The 19616-nt window shown below is 41.5% G+C and overlaps 1 protein-coding gene across 1 annotated transcript in view; it reads right to left on the bottom strand.

The window, feature by feature from the left end:
* Positions 1-15440: 15440 nt before the first annotated feature.
* The window catches only part of ITPRID1 (ITPR interacting domain containing 1), a 65627-nt gene continuing 61451 nt past the window's right edge, over positions 15441-19616 (bottom strand). The window contains exon 12 of the mRNA XM_075271097.1: positions 15441-15585. Within this exon, the coding sequence (XP_075127198.1) occupies positions 15550-15585 (36 nt within the window). The 3' untranslated portion in view covers positions 15441-15549. The remainder of the gene's footprint in view (positions 15586-19616) is intronic.

Here is a 19616-nt window from a genome sequence, read left to right as displayed (position 1 = left end):
TAATGCCTAATTTAAGTTTACATCACCTAACAGTTCACTGAGATTAGATTAAAAAATGTACAAAAAGTTTTACACATTTTTTGGTGAAAAGTGTAACATCTTATGTCATTCCCTTTACACTAAGCCACATCACCTTTTTAAATGGGCTATCTGGCCCAAAAATCCTTTTTGTGAATAGGTCATCAGTATGTAATTTGTGGGGGTTCAACAACTGGACCCTACATAGTCCAGCAGTCAGGCAGTCTGGCAACCTCCATGTGCTGGAAGTCACAGCAGTGGTCACATGCAGCCTTCTCCTATCCAAGGAATGAAGCTGCAGCCACTTCTACTATATGGTGGTAGGTAATTTGAGAAATATTTTAGGGGCTGGAAACCCCCTTTAGGGCTCATTCACACAAAGTAAACGCCAGCTTATTCTGAACGTAAAACACGTTCAGAATCAGCGGCGTATAAAGCAGTTGTGTTGTTATGTGGTGTTAGGCATTAGAGATGAGCGAGTACTGTTCGGATCAGCCAATCTGAACAGCACGCTGGAATAGAAATGAATGGACGTAGCCGGCACGCGGGGGGTTAAGCGGCCGGCTGCCGTCAAAGCGGAAGTACCTGGTGCATCCATTCATTTCTATGGAGCGTGCTGTTCAGATCGGCTGATCCGAACAGTACTCGCTCATCTCTATTAGGCATGCATTCCCTTCTTTGTAAATGAATTTCAACCTGTATATGTAATATACTTTATATACTGTACATTACATTATAATATGGAAAACATTGTAAACTGTAATATTTACATATAAAAGCCAAATCCGTAGCAGACTAACTCTACTTTCACAATAGCGTTGGCTCTCCAACTGAGTCAGTGGTTACACACAGAGTCCAACGGAGACTGTGACGCAGGTGTGACCACAGACAATGGATTATAATATTATTATATATTCTGTTTGCTAAACAACTTTTATTCTGATTTCTGTATTGCACAAACTTGCAGAACCTATTGTTTTTGAGCACTTGTTATTTATTACAATTTTTACGATCAAAGTGGAGAAATATCCACTGTGCTCAGCGTCCTTACACAAGTTGGGAAATCAATTGAACATAACTACATGGTATCAGTGTCATAAAATGAGTATATACTGTATATCATTGTTCAGATATTAATATCCTTAAATAATTCATGTTATAACCCCATAGCATAATGGATACACTGCACATGAAATACAATACTAAGAAAGATAATAGGAAAGAAGTCAGTAAAATAAAAGCACTTTTTGTCTAGTAAATTGTATACTGGGCAGCTTATTCTATATACGCAATGTGTAAACTAACTTTTTCTAATACTGACACTAAGTAATAGTATATGTATTATAGCAAAGCATATGTCAGGATGTTTCTGCATAGCAGCGATTAAAGTGGTTTATTGTAGAAAAAATAATCAAGAACCCTGTTTTACTTCCAAAGTAGCCAATATGTATTACAAGTTTTATATACAGTCAAAAGAAATGTATCCATTGTGTTCTTCATACAAAATTGAACAATGTAAAACAATATATTTTACATGTCAGATTACAAAGCCTGCAACCTATATACTATCTGGTCCAAACATATAAGTGTGTAATAAGTAGAGTGTTATATGGCATTCAGTACTCACATACGTGGCTGCTCGGAGCTGTGTACAGCCGGAGGTCCTGGTCCAGCTGATGTATGCCTTCTGCTCTGCACCCTTATTAAATAGCTGAGAGGGGCGTTACCATGGAGACATTTGTGACGGACCTAATATAACCCTCTTAGTGCACTACTTGCCGCCATGTACTGATGGGTCCTTATGTAATTCTAAGATAATTAATCAGCTAAAAAATGACAACAGAAGAAGATAAAAGCAAACACTTGACGATTATACCATGAGATCACAGGGATGATGCAAGCGTACAATGAGCTGCAGTAATATAGGCAGAGCCGTGCTAGAATAATACATGAATCCGCATGACATAAGAAGTAATGCGGTCCAGCATTGTGTCATAAAATGTATTAAACATGTTGTTAGGTAATAAGATACAGATCAGAATAATAGCTGTACAATAGATAGATTAAAATAAAACAACTGAAAATAAATGTGCTCACATTTCTTATTAATATCCTCCAACAAAACTAAATCCAAGATAGTGGCAATGACTGCCTATCGTTACATAACTATTTTCTACCTAAAAAACATGCACAAAATAAGGATTCAATACTGAAAATTAACAGAAAAAGACTAAATATCACAACTAGAGATGAGCGAACAGTAAAATGTCCGAGGTTTGAAATCCGATTTGAACAGCCACACACTGTTTGATTGTTCGAACAGATTTCGAACCCCATTATAGTCTATGGGGGGAAATGCTCATTTCAGGGGTAGGCAAAATTCGATAAAATTATACTTACCAAGTCCACGAGTGACGGTCGGGCTGGATCCTCTGTGCAGTCTTCTCCTGGCGCAGCGTCCCCGCGTCTTCTTCCGGCTGGAATTCACTCTGTCTAGGCATCGGGGCCTAGGCAGAGCCGACTGTGCATGCGCAGTCGGCTCTGCCTGGCCCGACGCCTGAGCAGAGCCGACTGCGCATGTGAGGGCATGCCTGCGCATGCGCAGTCGGCTCTGCCTAGGCCGGATGCCTAGGCAGAGTGAATTCCAGTTGGAAGACGCCGCGGGGACGCTGCACGGAGAAGACTTCTAAAGGTAGGAGAAGAACCAGCGTTGATTGGCAGAATGTATAGCATTCTGCCAATCAACGCTGGTTCTGCATTGAACCTTAAACTTTGAACAGCTAGCAGTGTTCGATCGAGTACGAGTATTTCGAATACCGTAGTATTCGATCGAACACCTACTCGATCAAACACTACTCGCTCATCTCTACATATGACACTTAAAGGTGTGGATTACAGATTATATTTGCAGTACATGTAAATGTACAATAATCTTTATCTGGGAGAAGATATTCAACACTAAACCGTTTGGGACGTGACTAGAACCAAAGTAACCACCACCTCAGAGCCAATAGCATGTTTTATTGTCAGCTTTCTCAAAGGGTTAAATTTCCGGTTTGCACTTCTGGATGATCATAGGTACATCTCATTTACAATTTCAAGACAACTGTTGTGATTTAAAAACAAAAAAACCTTTAATGTTGATGATATGGCATTCTATAATGTTGTAGGAATGGACGGTGCTGTAAGTAAAATACTAATACAAGTCTATAAAGTCTACAAATTCTCCAGCTACAATTTGAGACAACTTAGACTAAGGCCCGATGTAGCGAATCACTGCAAAAAAATTCTGCAGAAAAAAACACAGTGGAAACACATTTCATTTTTTTCCACAGCATTTTTCTATAGGTCTTGGAAGGTGGCGAACAGAATATAAAGACATAAAAACTAAAGTTAAAATAAAGTTATTATTTTACTAGAGAATAAAGTTATCATGCTAATTCTGATATACGGCGAATATCACAAAATTAAAGCTTAAAAAGACAATGACAGAATTGATGTTTTATCTATTCTTCCAATAAACAACGAGATATATGTATTCCAAAATTGCCTGGCCATAAAGGCTAAGGGTCCACATTGAAGAAAAGCTGCATTTTACAGTATCAGCAAAGTGATTGAGATTCTGGCTAATCCCATCTACACATTGCAGAAAAGCTGTTGTTGCAAAAACACATGTGTTTTTGAAAAGTGCCCCATGTCAATTTTTTTTTTTATAAATGTAGATTGTGAGCCCCACATAGAGCTCACAATGTACATTTTTTTCCCTATTAGTATGTCTTTGGAATATGGTATGGAAATCCATGCAAACACAGGGAGAACATACAAACTCCTTGCAGATGGTTTTTTGCCCATGGCGGGAACATATATCAATTTTATCTGCGGAAATGCTCACATTTTCTCTATAGATTTAATAAGAGAAGTAAAAACACAGAGATTAATGCAGAAAAAAACTCAACGAAAAATAATCTGGAAAAAACGTGATGCTTTTCTGCTTTGTTTTTAAGCCTTAGCCTAAAGGGGATTTCTCACCTCAGGATTTCAGCTGCCCTCTTGTCCCCTCTCCCCTCCACTTCCTGGCTCAATAAAACGCACAGCCCCTGCACAAATAAATGAAGCAGTGCTTATGAAACTTATCTAGAGCTCAAAAACTAAAAGCAATGTACAGAAGGAGGTAGAGAAGAGAATATAGATGGCCAAGAGCAAGAACTGAGCCATTATTCTGACCTATAGCAGATCTGTAACCTAGACAACCAGCTGTAAACAGTGAGGAGAGAGATGTAGTTGTATCTGACACCTCCGATTTGCTACGCAAGTTGGAGGGGGTTTCCTTGGACGATGAGGTGATCCTGTGCTCCATCGATGTGGAGGCCTTATATTCATCTATACCACATCGGTGGGGCTTACAGGCAGTTGGCCATTATTTGCGCTCCAGAAGGAGCGAGTGCTGCACCCACAGCCAATTCATCCTCAGTCTTCTTGAATTTTCCCTTACTTATAATTTTTTTTTGTTTAATGGTAAACACTTTCTCCAGCTCAGGGGCACCGCCATGGGAAATCCATGTGCGCCCACGTATGCGAACTTGCTCCTGGGCTGGTGGGAAGAGATCATTGTTTTTGGTGAGGGCAATGAAGAATTTAGGATTGAGCTGTGGGCCTGGTACATCGATGACGTGTTGGTCTTCTGGAGGGGCACCCCTGAATCCTTTGCAGATTTTGTGAAACACCTTAACGTGAACAATATAGGCCTTTCATTCACTTTTGAAGTGGGTGGGTCCTCTCTTCCATTTTTGGATGTCCTGATAACTAGGGGCAGGGGTGGCACTTTCGACACAAAAGTGTTCAGAAAGGCTACGGCCACAAATTCATTTTTGAGATGGAACAGCAACCATCCATACCCCCTAAGGAAAGGTATTCCCCGTGGCCAGTATTTGAGGCTACGTAGGAATTGCTCTAGGGGGCAGGCCTTTGTGGACCAAGCGGCGGACCTTAGGTCCAGGTTTTTAAAGCGTGGTTAGCCTGACCACATTTTGAGAGAGTCTTTTAAATCCTCATTGGCTTGTGATCGCGCACAGTTATTGAGAGCCAAAGAAAAAACATCTGGCTCAGATGAGGTGGTCCGAATGATTGGGACTTTCGACAACGGAGCATCAGAAGTGCGAAAAATTCCACAGCGCCATTGGGATATCCTAACTCTTGACCCTGATTTAAAAACAGTGGTGGGTTCATAACCTCAAATCACTTTCCGCAAGGGGAGGTCACTTGATTAGTGCACAGTCACCTGAGCCCTAAAATGCATTCAACTTGGCTGACTCAACCAAATGGCTGTTTCAAATGCAGTGGGTGCTCAAGATGCCCTTTGATGGTGACAGGTAGACAGTTTTATTCCAACAACTTGGAAAGGTTTTTTGACAGCGGACACTTCATCTCCTGTAGAACTAAAGGGGTCATTTATAAAATCTCCTGTCAGTGCAAAATGGAATATATTGGAAAAACCAATAGGGAACTTAGGAAATGGATTGGGGAACATCTAGGTGATATAAGAAATGAAAGGGACACCCCGGTTGTGAGACATGTCAATTCTTGCCATGGAGGGGACCCAAATTGCCTAAGGTTTATGGGTATAGATGTGGTGAAGCCACATCCAAGGGGAGGGGATTGGTTCAAAATGACATTACAATGTGAAGCTAAATGGATCTTTAGATTAAAAACTGAGGCTCCACGGGATCTCAATGAGCAGTTAAATTTTTGCTGTTTTATTTGAACTCAGGCTGTGGTATCGTATTGTAGTGATATGGATACCACATTAGTTACTGCCTGAATTCTGGCACGTGGTAGCATACTCTTATATTGTTAGGATGACCTTTGGATACTGATATATACTTACCTTGCTTCCCCTGTGTTTATTGTTCATTAGTTTGAGTCACTAGGTTAGATGTTAGTCCAGCTGGTGATCTGGTGTTGTTTTGCGCATATGGGGAAAATGGATTATGTTGTAGTACGGTGGGGACCCTGTTAGTACAGGTTTAGATAGCACGGCCTCCTTAAGTGACGTAGGAGAGGGGGTGTGGCCTATCTGTGGTGCCGTGTCGAATTTTGTCTGGGACGCCGACCTGCAATAAGGTAATCTAAAGAAGGGGTGGAGAGTCACGTACCCCTATTTATGGGCATTCACATGTAGCCACTGCGCTGCCAATGTCACTACTTGGAAGTCAGTGCTAGGAAGTGATGTTTGTATGTCCTACCACTGTAGGCATATATGTTATTCCTTCATAGAAGGGGCTGAGATTTTGTCAGCATAGCAAGATCCCCTGATGGCTGGTGCATAACTGTGCCAAGAAACGCGTAGGCACTAGGGACTTATAGGGTCTTCCTTGAGGGGCAGCTTGGGACTGCCCTTGGAGTCATTTGGGTGATAGGGCATATCGGCAGGTTGACAACAAGGATTTATTAGGATCCTCCTGTGGTATGTCTGGCACCAGTGGTTCTCCCTGCCCTACCTTCAACATTTGGTAAGACCGTTCTTTATTACCATTTTCGCTTTGCTATCACAGCTGTTACAGATGGTGCATCTCTGTTGTATATTCTGTAGATGACATTGTCTGGTTACTTCCTTCCTATCTATATTTTCAATTTTATGGTTTTAAACTTAAAATATTAAATGTTAAGTTTTAATTGTGCATCAGTGTATGGGCTTATGTATTAATTTCTGTTGCACAGTACACCCTGCTGGGATACTCCACTTGGGTGTATATAGCTCATGATATTGGCTGTCTTAAGATAGTTAAAGCAATGTATTGGGTAAAATACTATAGGTAGCTTACGATACAAGTCTGAATATGATCCTTGAGATGGGAATACCACTTTAAAGCAAAGAATATTTTAGGGGATGGCTAAAAACATGGCAGAAATATACAAGTGGATAAAGAAGGCCAAAATCATAATTTTCTCATAATTTTCACATTAACAGTTTTACTGTTTTTATCATTAACTACTGCAAGATCTTACTGTCCTTTGTCATATGGCAATGTGTAAGCCCAACACATAGCTTTGGTGTGAGCACTAGATAAATAAGATGTATCACATCTGGAGGAGCAGATTGTGTAATTTGATTCTGAGACTTCCTGTCTATTGTAAACTGCTCTCAATGGAGCTGCGGTATTGATTCAGCTATTGATTCATTTTGTTTTTCACATTACCTTCTGTGATATTTCCTGGAATGTTCACTGATGGACATGTATAGAATGTTTTTTTTATTCATGACCATGTCCTTTCTTTATTTAATATTTTATAACTACATGCATACAGTTATGTCTAATCCTTCTTGGTGTTGTGCTGGAATTGTAAAGGCAAGCACCCCAAAAGTTAGCGGCTGGGTTCCCTTGTGTTGCACAAACTACTCAGTGTGGATCAGGACAGATAGCATCCCACTTTTTCTCTGAGCTCCTTAACATGTTGTGGTTGAATAAGGACTCGCAGAACACGGTATTACTGACCACTTTACTTAAGGCAGTATCAAAGCAGAACTTCACAGCAGTTCCATCAAATGCAAGAAAGGGCGGGTTCACACCTTCGCCTAAACTCTGCTTTGCAGGTTTCCGATAAACTGCCCGATAAACTGGACAGGAGACGGAAACCAGCAGGCAGTTTTCAAAAGCATTCATTTGAATGGGTTTGAAAAGTGTCCACCCATGAGCACCCATGAGCATCTTCTGCTCTCCGCGGCAAAACCATTTTTTTTTTAACCAGACATGCAGGACTTTGTGTCGGACATGCAGGACTTTGCCTGGGCAAACGGAGTCACACAGGCGAAGAATTGCCTCATGCTCTTCATCAAGAAATCGAATCCTGGCTTTCTCTGCAACAACTCAAAATCAGAACCATGGTGATTGATGATGGGAAAAACATGGTGTTGGCGTTGCATCAAGGAGGGCTGAGCCATGTCCCCTGCATGGTGCACGTGTTCAATCTGGTTGTCAAATGTTTCCTTAAGTCTTCCACCCATCTGTAAGACATCCTAAAAATGACCAGGAAACTTTGCATACACTTGAGCCACTTGTACATAGCCAACCATACCCTTCTCCAGTTAGAAATAGAGCAGAACCTAAACTATTAGGTGGTGGAATACTTGGAGTGCACCCTGCCTCCCATTATCGAAGAGCCTCTGGACTACTGGGCGCCCAAACTGGATTTGTGGCTGCAACTGGCCGAGTTTGCACTGGGAAAGCTGTTCTGCCCAGCCAGTAGTGTGGCATCAGGGGTGTTTAGTGCAGCAGGGGCCATAGTTATCCCAAGGAGAAGTCACCTGTCCACCCAAGATGCGGAGAGACTGACCTTTGACAAGATGAATCAGGCATGGATCAGCCAGGAATTCCACCCACCAATGCCTGATGTATCAGATTAAATCATCCATGCTGCCTCACCCAAACCTTGACAAAAGAGATCGGTTTCTTCTGGCTACCTGTCTCAGCTACTATTCTGATTATGCCACCTGCCTGATGCCACACATCTGATGCCAAGTGCTCCTTCTTACAGCCACCATTGTCAGTGGGTAATGTTTGTGCCACCCACCTCCCCACTCTGTCACCAGATCACTCTGTGGCCTCCTCATGCTGTTGCTACCTCCACATTATGTCACCTTGCCACTCCGTGGCCACCTCATACTGCTGCCATCACCACATTATCTGTGTGGAGTGGTTGAAGAGTGAAACTTTAAAAAAATTGGAGGTGTAGATCCGCACTTTCCAATTGTACACCTTTATTATGCTCAAAGCACTTTTTTGAAGTTTTACATTTCTACCACTCCACATGACCTGTCTTCACCTGGATTCCCAGAGGTCCCGGAGCTCAGAGGTCCTGTGGCCTTCCATAATATGAATTATTTGGTTATTGCAGCAGGGGAGAGTCGAACCATAACCACACCTTGACCCACTGTGTACACTCTCTACCTGTGGTCAACTTACCTTTATTCCAACGACACACACCCCTTAACACTGTTGTTATTCAACAGCAGTGTGGTATGTGCTTCACATATATTACTCCTTGTAGCACACAATATCAGTTTATAAAATGGTATCACACTATGTGCTGCTCAGAGTTGTTCTTTTTATTTATCTTTTGAAGATACCTCCACATTATGTCACTTTTCCACTCTGTAGCCACCTAAGGCTGCTCCAACTTCCACATTATGTCACTTTTCCACTCTGTGGCCTCCACATGCTGGTGCAACCTCAACACTATGTCACTTCTCATGCTGTTCCCACACTCCCCACTCCATAAACAGGCCACTATTTTGCCTTTTTGGGCTGGTTGACATAATTTATTTGACCTTTCTTCTGATATGTCAAAAAGAAAAATGAGACCAACAATGGATTCTGTCAGTGTAGCAGCTATAAGGCCTGTATGGTCCCATCAGAATTAGCTTATGATTTGGTAGCCAAAAGCAGGAGTGGGTACAAAACACAGAAGACATGCAAATATTCCATCCACGTGTCATCTCTGTTTTGGATCCACTCCTATTTTTTTTTTGTTTTGGCATCAGCAATACTCTTAGCTTACTGATCCTGATTGAGTGAAGACTTATGCTCAACAGACAGGATCTGTTTTTTTTTTTGTTTTTTTTTTTTTGGGGGGGGGGGTTATTGTTCTGACGGATGAGAGGAAGGGAAAAATAATCAGTGAAGTCAACATTACTGACACACTCTCCTCTCTGTCAGGTGGGCTCTACTTGTATAAGTGTTTGATAGAATAGGTTCTGTAGACATCTATGAGGAATCAACAGATGACAGTGTAAAAGGAGTTTGCGCTACAGTAGGATCTTGGGCCTCTGCACGGTTCTTTATACATGGCACTAACATTGCCCTGTAAGGCTGAGTTCATACTATGCATGTTACTGGAAGGCACCATGTTACACCACTATACAGGCTCTCTGCAGCCAGGAAATAGCTGTTTTTTAATGTGTTTCGCTGCAAATTAATTCGGATTGAATTGAATTGTTTGGGAAAATTCCGCAAAGCAAATTTTTTAAAAATTTACTCATCCCTAGTTATAGCAGTAGAAGGAGCTGGTCCAGTTTGCCATGGGAATTGTATCTTGCCTGACCTCAAGTGTAATGGCCAAGATGGTGTTTAGTGTTGCTGGTGGCATTGTACCACTTAGAATGATGAAACTGTACACAGCTAGCATGGAATAAATGACTCAGGCATGGATTTGTGGGGATTTTCACAAAACTCTGGCTGATGCCTCCGAATAGTGGTGCCACCATCTTCCTTTATCATTATTTTCCATTTACTTTACTGCCGATGCTGTTTGCTACTCCAAACAGCTGCCATGACTGCCACCACTCAGTCAGACATGTCCTATGGCCTGGCCCACTATATATTCTATGTCACACTGCCAATCATGTTGCCTTAGCTACCACCACTCAGCTATACATGTCTTGCAGCCTGGTCCATCATATCATTCTATGCCTCACTGCCACTTATGTTGTCACAGCTTCCATCACTCTGCCAGACATGTCCTGCAGTGTGGTCCATTACCTTCCATTATTGTAGACTATTGCTGCCACACTTTTGGCATAAAAAAAAAAAATTAAACCCATTTTGATTTCACATTTGCTCCCAAAAAGGGATAATTTTGGTGGCTATTTTTTTTTTTTGAAAAGCCAATTCTTCATCACTTTTGAGTTAAGCACATATCCACAAATTTGTCTTCCAAATAAAAAGCCTGTAGAACATACAAGTCATCAAAACATTATATTTTTTCTACAAAACAATTGCTTTTTTTTTTTTAATGTAGTTTGTGAGCCCCATATGGGGATGTGGGAATGAGTTGTTCTGCCTCTGATGGGGAGGGGGAGAACTTTGGCACATTTCAGCAACATCCATTTAGCCCTTTGTAACACAGAAGCTGCTCAGTCACATAACAAAACCCCTGTAATCACAATTGCCCAATGTAGCAGAGCTTACGCACCTCTGTAACACACCTCTGTAGGCTCTCCTTATGCAAACATGTACATACGGAATGACATAAGAAAAAAGCTAGTCTACTGATTGGTGAGTGCCCACCCACATTTTTCTTCTTACTTTTTCCAAACATGTACATACAGCTGGGTATCCTACGCATATGCAGCGATGTAGCAGAGCCGAGACACAGGAGCAGGCTGATCGAACTTTGGCACATTTCAGCAACATCCATTCAGCCCTTTGTAACACAGAAGCTGCTCACACACTGACATAAGAATACCCCTATAATCCAAATGGCCAGATGTAGAAGAGCTTAAGCAGCACTGTAGCACAGCTGAGTACGCTCTCCATATGCAGAGATGTACATACAACTGAGTATGCTGCGCATATGCTGTGATGTAGAAGAGCTGAGACGTGGGAGCAGGCAGATCATCCACAACAGCAATTGGCTAAATATAAGCGGGTCAGCGCCAACACCAACCCGCAGACGAAGTCACGGGCAGATGCTAGTCTATTACATATAGAAAGAGAAGTGTAAAGCATATATAACAGTATTTTGGCACAAATTACTTGAAAAATCTGGTGCATATGTATTAAGTTATGTACCCCAAAATGTAATAACTAAAGTTTACCACCAAAGTACAATAAGAAGGTGGGTGAATTTAACGAATTCTGCATTCCAGGATGTTTTAATTTATTTGTGCAAAAAAATTGTGACTTTTTGATTTCTGCACCACTCATTCCACCTTTCTAAAGTGGGTGGGATAGTGGGCATGGATAGCCTGTCTAGACGTCAGTATTCCAGATTTTTCAACTACAACTCTTCAAAAAGCCACACAAAATGTTGCAAACTCACTCCAGCCAGTAGGTGACATAAGAAATTGAGTAACATTTCAGGACAAATGTGTCTTATACACTTATAAATGCACCTAATTTATCAAAAATTGACTGACAATTGATAAATTTGGCCAAATAATGGCGCTAAACTGACTTTAAAACTTCCTGAAATGATAAACTGCCCCAATGTGTCAGGAGCAATTGGATAAGTAAATACAGTTAATTATAATTATACAGTTATTATAACAAAGTGACTTATCAAATGATATTGCTACAAAGGCCAAAACTGGCGGGTGCATGGGGTTAAATGTGATGAAAGATTAAGATCTGAAACAATGTGAAATGTTGGGCTGAGCGCTGGAAACGTTGTACAGGAAAATGACGTTTGCTTTTTATTGACATCTAACAAAATTCCAATTGACAGTAAGATTCAGTGAACTGTGACCAGCCTTCTGTCACACTGGGCACAAACACACAATGGGACATTGTATTTGGCTCTGTGCACTCATCTTCTCTGCCTAAAAACAATGTTGTCTCTCTCCTTGGAAAGTTTGTAACAAATCACATTATAAAAACAGATGTTATACAATTAAAGAGAGCATCTGGTCAGAGTAACATTACAGGGTATTCCTCTTTAATGGCAAATAGAGACAGCCACAGCTTCTGCTATTTTGCTCTGTACGTGGATACATTATATAAATATGGCTTGCTTTATCCTGTCATATACCATAGGTTCTCAGCAAATACATTTTGGCTCATGTTTAATGAATATGCATGCATGTCTCTATAGAGTATCTGAAAAACAAAAAGATTATATGTCAAAGTTTGGGGCGATATAGAGCATAAAAAAACTGCACAAAAACTGAGTTAATGGTTAGCTACTGTGACACATCTTTTGAGCATGGTTGACTATACTAATAGTACACACAATAAAATGATCTGCACTTCCCATGCACCACTAGCCATTAGTCACATGTACCATCAGCCACAAAATCAAGCTTGTGGCATCAATTAAAACATGGGGTACAGAGGGGTTTTCATGGCTGCTGAGGACCTAACAAAAAGCATCCCATATCTATGAGCCTATTTATCAGATTGAGCTAAATGTTTGCAGCTTGTTGACTAGGTTTCAGATGAATATCTACTACTCTAGCTGCAGTAGCCAACTGACTCATCCCTGTTTCTGGCTACTGTATTCTCTTTTCTTCACTGTCAGTGACATCTGTTAGCACTGTAATGTGAACAGTGCTTTGAAAAGTCTGCAGAACGCTGATAACCTGAGCTGAACATTACACAGGCTAAGCCACCCACCAAGTTGTCAATGAAGCCAAGAAGTGAAAGAGAGAGGAGACAGGAAAAAAAAGTGAAACCCTGAGATACGAAAACCAGTTAGGTTGACCCTTATGTCTAATTGTCTTATGTACTTATAGTTTTTGGAATATTATATAGTTGTATGATCATGATACTTTATATCTAGTAATGTTACATAAATTTTGTATGATGGTGGATGCAGTACTATATATTAATCAAGCTCGCTGCACACAAATTCACTAATGGTAGCCCAATCTTTTTTACAATGAACAACAACTTTCACATGGGAAAACTTCTACATATAAATGGGGAACCACCCCTGCTTAAACCTATGCAATTAGATATAAAAACTAATTACTACATGAGTATAATGCTCTGTTCCCAAAGTTATTTGCCTTTCACTGAGTACCCAGAGGTACTGATACAGAACTCACATTGAGCCCTAGCATTATAAATGCCCCCATTGTGTTTCTATTTGAAATCAACATCTGTTCAGGAAGTACCGTATTCTACAATAATTCTGTATGTGTCAGATACGTAATGAGGACATTATCCCATAGTGAGTGTTAGTATTATGATTTATTGGGTTATTATATAGCACATTTCCACTCTTTAACAATACATTGTAAGATATTGCTGAATTATTTTAGCCATCACTAAAGTGCTGGTTTATATTTATGTACACACCAGTAAGGCTAGGGCCACATGGCGACGTTGGTCGTAACTCCCATCACACAACCAAAGATCGTCATGTCATCCAGCGACTCTTTCTCTTATATTAGTGAATTGAGTCACATTGTGACCTGAGTGTGCTGTCACCAATGTAAAAAAGTTGAACAAGGTTTGTCTTTTTTTAGACTAGAAGTTGCGGCACCCTCATAGTCACATTGTGATTTCATTCACTAACATGAGTGATGGAGTTACAGGGAGATCTTTGGAAGTGCAATGGGAGTCTTGGCCAAAGTCTCCATGTGGACCTAGGTTACATATGGTAAGTAAAGCAGTATACAAATGCAAAAAAAAAACAAAAAACTGTGACATAGACAAATTAAATATTGTGCAAATTTCAACATCATTAATGTTTAGAATTAAAAGGCAGTCTAAAACGTTAACGTAATGCCACCGTGTGCTGATGGTCACTTACTGCACTGGAAATCGCTTATAGGTCAAATTTAGTGCAAGGTTTGACAGTCAGTAAACTGGGATAGATCCCAAAGAACTCCCAAATAAGTATAAGTAATGACTTCTCTTCTATTTGGATCCAATCCTTGTGTTAGCGAAAACCAATAAAACTGTGATATGTCAACATGACCTTACAGTCAGTCGCAGGTATAGTCTGGTGTCACACACAGTCTTTCTGTGGCAGTTTTTAGGTATTATCAAGTAATAAATTAAAATGTTTGCTTGATTTTAATTGTGCAATAAGTGCATTTGATGTCTATCTGATCCCCAGGGATCTGTCCACATTCTCCCCATTGTTCAGGTGTGTTTTCATATGCATTTTTTTCACTAGTAGTAGCCCTTCCGTCTGGGACCCTTATAGGCATACAGTATACTGTACCTACTTGTCACCATACTGATGTCTTTGTAAATTAATTAAAAAAATTATGATAGAACTATAGAATTATAGAACTTACAATCTTAGTCTGCCACGGAGGCAGTTTTAAGAATTTTGCATAGCAGCTGCAGGGAGCTCAATTGCTACCATATGTTAAAGTTTTGGCTCATTTTTAATATATGTATTAAAAAAATATAATATAATTCAAATAAGCAGTAGTGGGTCAGAAATGCAGAAAATAATGGAAATAGACCAAAACTGCAACTATGAATGCAACATTTTAGCTACTGAAAACTACAACAAAAAAACCTCCATGCAGCGTTTATTGCTTTGTTTCCTAAGAATAATTTGCTGCTCTTGTTCCTCCAGACCGCATACGGTAGGTCTGATACCTTAGCTAATGCTGGCCATACACATAAGATAGCCGTTGGCCAAACTATGGTCCAGCAGATAGCTATCTTTTCTCCTCACCCCAGATACATACAACTCAACTGGACTGAGTAGTGCAAGCCTACTAAGGGGGAAAGAGAAGAACGCTGCTGATAGACAGCTCAGCTGGCAGCTCATTTCCCAAAGAGCAGAAAGATCTGGCAGGTGAAATCCTACTGCCCAACTCTTATCCTCCTGCCATCTGTATTTACTAGGAATCCATACACATTCGATGGTTGTCTGCTGAAGTCGATATCGGCAGGTTTGACTGGCAATCAATTAATGTATACAGCCAACCTAACCCCTAAATGAGAACATATAAGGCTCTATATACAAAAGAGGATTGACAATCAGTCTGTTGTAAAGTCATATTACATATTTGTATGCAGATATGAGGAAGATCAAAATCCGGAAGACTTGAATGGTGTTTCATGTTTAGGAGTTGTTAAAACTTCGGAAGGTTTTCTTGATCTATAAAAAAGAAAACAATAACTTTTATTAGAGAGAAAGCGAGACATTAAACATTCTCAACCAATACCAAGATCAATGATGATGTCATAGGCATTTTTTTGTGAAAAAGAAGGGAGAGAGAGAGAGCCCAGGGACAATCTCAGTAGAGATCATGTGAGATAGTGTGCCAGATTAAGCTCTGTCGGTCTGTATTAAAAAAGGGGCAGTTTTTTTTACATAGAGTCTGCCATAGTGTGTCGTGATCCCTTTTGTGCTGTTACTGTGTTTCTCTGATGGTGTCAAGAGGGGCTCAGCAGGGCTTAAAGAAAAACACCAGGTAACATGACTCTTCAAATGATTAGTATTAGAGATGAGCGAACAGTGTTCTATCGAACTCATGTTCGATCGGATATTAGGCTGTTCGGCATGTTCGAATCGAATCGAACACCGCGTGGTAAAGTGCGCCATTACTCGATTCCCCTCCCACCTTCCCTGGCGCCTTTTTTGCTCCAATAACAGCGCTGGGTAGGTGGGACAGGAACTACGACACCGGTGACGTTGAAAAAAGTAGGCAAAACCCATTGGCTGCCGAAAACATGTGACCTCTAATTTAAAAGAACAGCGACGCCCAGCTTCGCGTCATTCTGAGCTTGCAATTCACCGAGGACGGAGGTTTCCGTCCAGCTAGCTAGGGCTTAGATTCTGGGTAGGCAGGGACAGGCTAGGATAGGAAGGAGAAGACAACCAACAGCTCTTGTAAGAGCTAAATTCCAGGGAGAAGCTTGTCAGTGTAACGTGGCACTGACGGGCTCAATCGCCGCAACCCAGCTTTCCCAGGATCCTGAATGGAATACACTGTCAGTGTATTCCCGTATACCCGATATATACCCCGATACCCGTTCCAACGGTGTGCCCCCCCACCTTCACCCCAGAAATACCCTGCAAGTCCCCTAGCAATAGAATTGGGGCTATATACACCCACAATTTTTACTACTGGTATACAGTGCCATTGTCTGACTGGGAATTCAAAGAATATATTGGGAATACAAATACCCTCATTTCTTGCTACTGCCATATAGTGCCAGTTTCTGACTGGTAATTCAAAGAATATATTGGGGTTACGTGCACCCACAATTTTTACTACTGGTATACAGTGCCATTGTCTGACTGGGAATTCAAAGAATATATTGGGAATACAAATACCCTCATTTCTTGCTACTGCCATATAGTGCCAGTGTCTGACTGGGAATTCAAAGAATATATTGGGGTTACGTGCACCCACAATTTTTACTACTGGTATACAGTGCCATTGTCTGACTGGGAATTCAAAGAGTATATTGGGAATACAAATACCCTCATTTCTTGCTACTGCCATATAGTGCCAGTTTCTGACTGGGAATTCAAAGAATATATTGGGGTTACGTGCACCCACAATTTTTACTACTGGTATACAGTGCCATTGTCTGACTGGGAATTCAAAGAATATATTGGGGTTATAAATACCCTCATTTCTTGCTACTGCCATATAGTGCCAGTTTCTGACTGGGAATTCAAAGAATATATTGGGGTTACGTGCACCCACAATTTTTACTACTGGTATACAGTGCCATTGTCTGACTGGGAATTCAAAGAATATATTGGGGTTATAAATACCCTCATTTCTTGCTACTGCCATATAGTGCCAGTTTCTGACTGGTAATTCAAAGAATATATTGGGGTTACGTGCACCCACAATTTTTACTACTGGTATACAGTGCCATTGTCTGACTGGGAATTCAAAGAGTATATTGGGAATACAAATACCCTCATTTCTTGCTACTACCATATAGTGCCAGTGTCTGACTGGGAATTCAAAGAATATATTGGGGTTACGTGCACCCACAATTTTTACTACTGGTATACAGTGCCATTGTCTGACTGGGAATTCAAAGAGTATATTGGGAATACAAATACCCTCATTTCTTGCTACTGCCATATAGTGCCAGTTTCTGACTGGGAATTCAAAGAATATATTGGGGTTACGTGCACCCACAATTTTTACTACTGGTATACAGTGCCATTGTCTGACTGGGAATTCAAAGAGTATATTGGGAATACAAATACCCTCATTTCTTGCTACTGCCATATAGTGCCAGTTTCTGACTGGGAATTCAAAGAATATATTGGGGTTACGTGCACCCACAATTTTTACTACTGGTATACAGTGCCATTGTCTGACTGGGAATTCAAAGAATATATTGGGGTTATAAATACCCTCATTTCTTGCTACTGCCATATAGTGCCAGTTTCTGACTGGGAATTCAAAGAATATATTGGGGTTACGTGCACCCACAATTTTTACTACTGGTATACAGTGCCATTGTCTGACTGGGAATTCAAAGAATATATTGGGAATACAAATACCCTCATTTCTTGCTACTGCCATATAGTGCCAGTGTCTGACTGGGAATTCAAAGAATATATTGGGGTTACGTGCACCCACAATTTTTACTACTGGTATACAGTGCCATTGTCTGACTGGGAATTCAAAGAGTATATTGGGAATACAAATACCCTCATTTCTTGCTACTGCCATATAGTGCCAGTTTCTGACTGGGAATTCAAAGAATATATTGGGGTTACGTGCACCCACAATTTTTACTACTGGTATACAGTGCCATTGTCTGACTGGGAATTCAAAGAATATATTGGGGTTATAAATACCCTCATTTCTTGCTACTGCCATATAGTGCCAGTTTCTGACTGGTAATTCAAAGAATATATTGGGGTTACGTGCACCCACAATTTTTACTACTGGTATACAGTGCCATTGTCTGACTGGGAATTCAAAGAGTATATTGGGAATACAAATACCCTCATTTCTTGCTACTGCCATATAGTGCCAGTTTCTGACTGGGAATTCAAAGAATATATTGGGGTTACGTGCACCCACAATTTTTACTACTGGTATACAGTGCCAATTTCTAACTAGGAATTCAAAATGCGCAAGGCTCCCGGAAAGGGACGTGGACGAGGCCGTGGGCGAGGTCGGGGGAATGGTTCTGGGGAGCAAGGTAGCAGTGAAGCCACAGGGCGTCCCGTGCCTACTCCTGTGGGGCAGCAAGCATTGCGCCACTCCACAGTGCCAGGGTTGCTTGCCACATTAACTAAACTGCAGGGTACAAACCTTAGTAGGCCCGAGAACCAGGAACAGGTCTTGCAATGGCTGTCAGAGAACGCTTACAGCACATTGTCCAGCAGCCAGTCAGACTCTGCCTCCTCTCCTCCTATTACCCAACAGTCTTGTCTTCCTTCCTCCCAAAATTCCGAAGCTTTACAGAACAATAACCCAAACTGTCCCTGCTCCCCAGAGCTGTTCTCCGCTCCTTTCATTGTCCCTCAACCTGCCTCTCCACGTCACGATTCCACGAACCTAACAGAGGAGCATCTGTATCCAGATGCTCAAACACTAGAGTCTCCTCCATCTCCGTTCGATTTGGTGGTGGATGACCAGCAACCCACCCTCATCGACGATGATGTGACGCAGTTGCCGTCAGGGCATCCAGTTGACCGGCGCATTGTGCGGGAGGAGGAGATGAGACAGGAGTTGGAAGAGGAAGTGGTGGATGATGAGGACACTGACCCGACCTGGACAGGGGGGATGTCAAGCGGGGAAAGTAGTGTGGATGTTGAGGCAGGTGCAGCACCAAAAAGGGTAGCTAGAGGCAGAGGCAGAGGTCAGCAGCTTAGGCGAAGCCAGGCCACACCCGGAATCTCCCAAGATGTTCCAGTTCGTACCCAGCCCCGAAAAACTCCCACCTCGAGGGCACGTTTCTCGAAGGTGTGGAGTTTTTTCAAGGAATGCGCCGAGGACAGATATAGTGTTGTCTGCACAATTTGCCTCTCGAAATTGATTAGGGGCTCTGAGAAGAGCAACCTGTCCACCACTTCAATGCGCCGTCATTTGGAATCCAAGCACTGGAATCAGTGGCAGGCAGCAACGGCAGGACAAAGGCCGACTGCCGTTCACGCCACTGCCACTGCCTCTGCCTCTGCCTCTGCCACTGCCACTG

Source organism: Leptodactylus fuscus, chromosome 4 (assembly GCF_031893055.1).
Source record: "Leptodactylus fuscus isolate aLepFus1 chromosome 4, aLepFus1.hap2, whole genome shotgun sequence".
NCBI classification, from domain to species: Eukaryota; Metazoa; Chordata; class Amphibia; order Anura; family Leptodactylidae; genus Leptodactylus; species Leptodactylus fuscus.
Note: the sequence above shows the minus strand (reverse complement) of the source record. Positions and strands in the feature narration are given on the sequence as shown.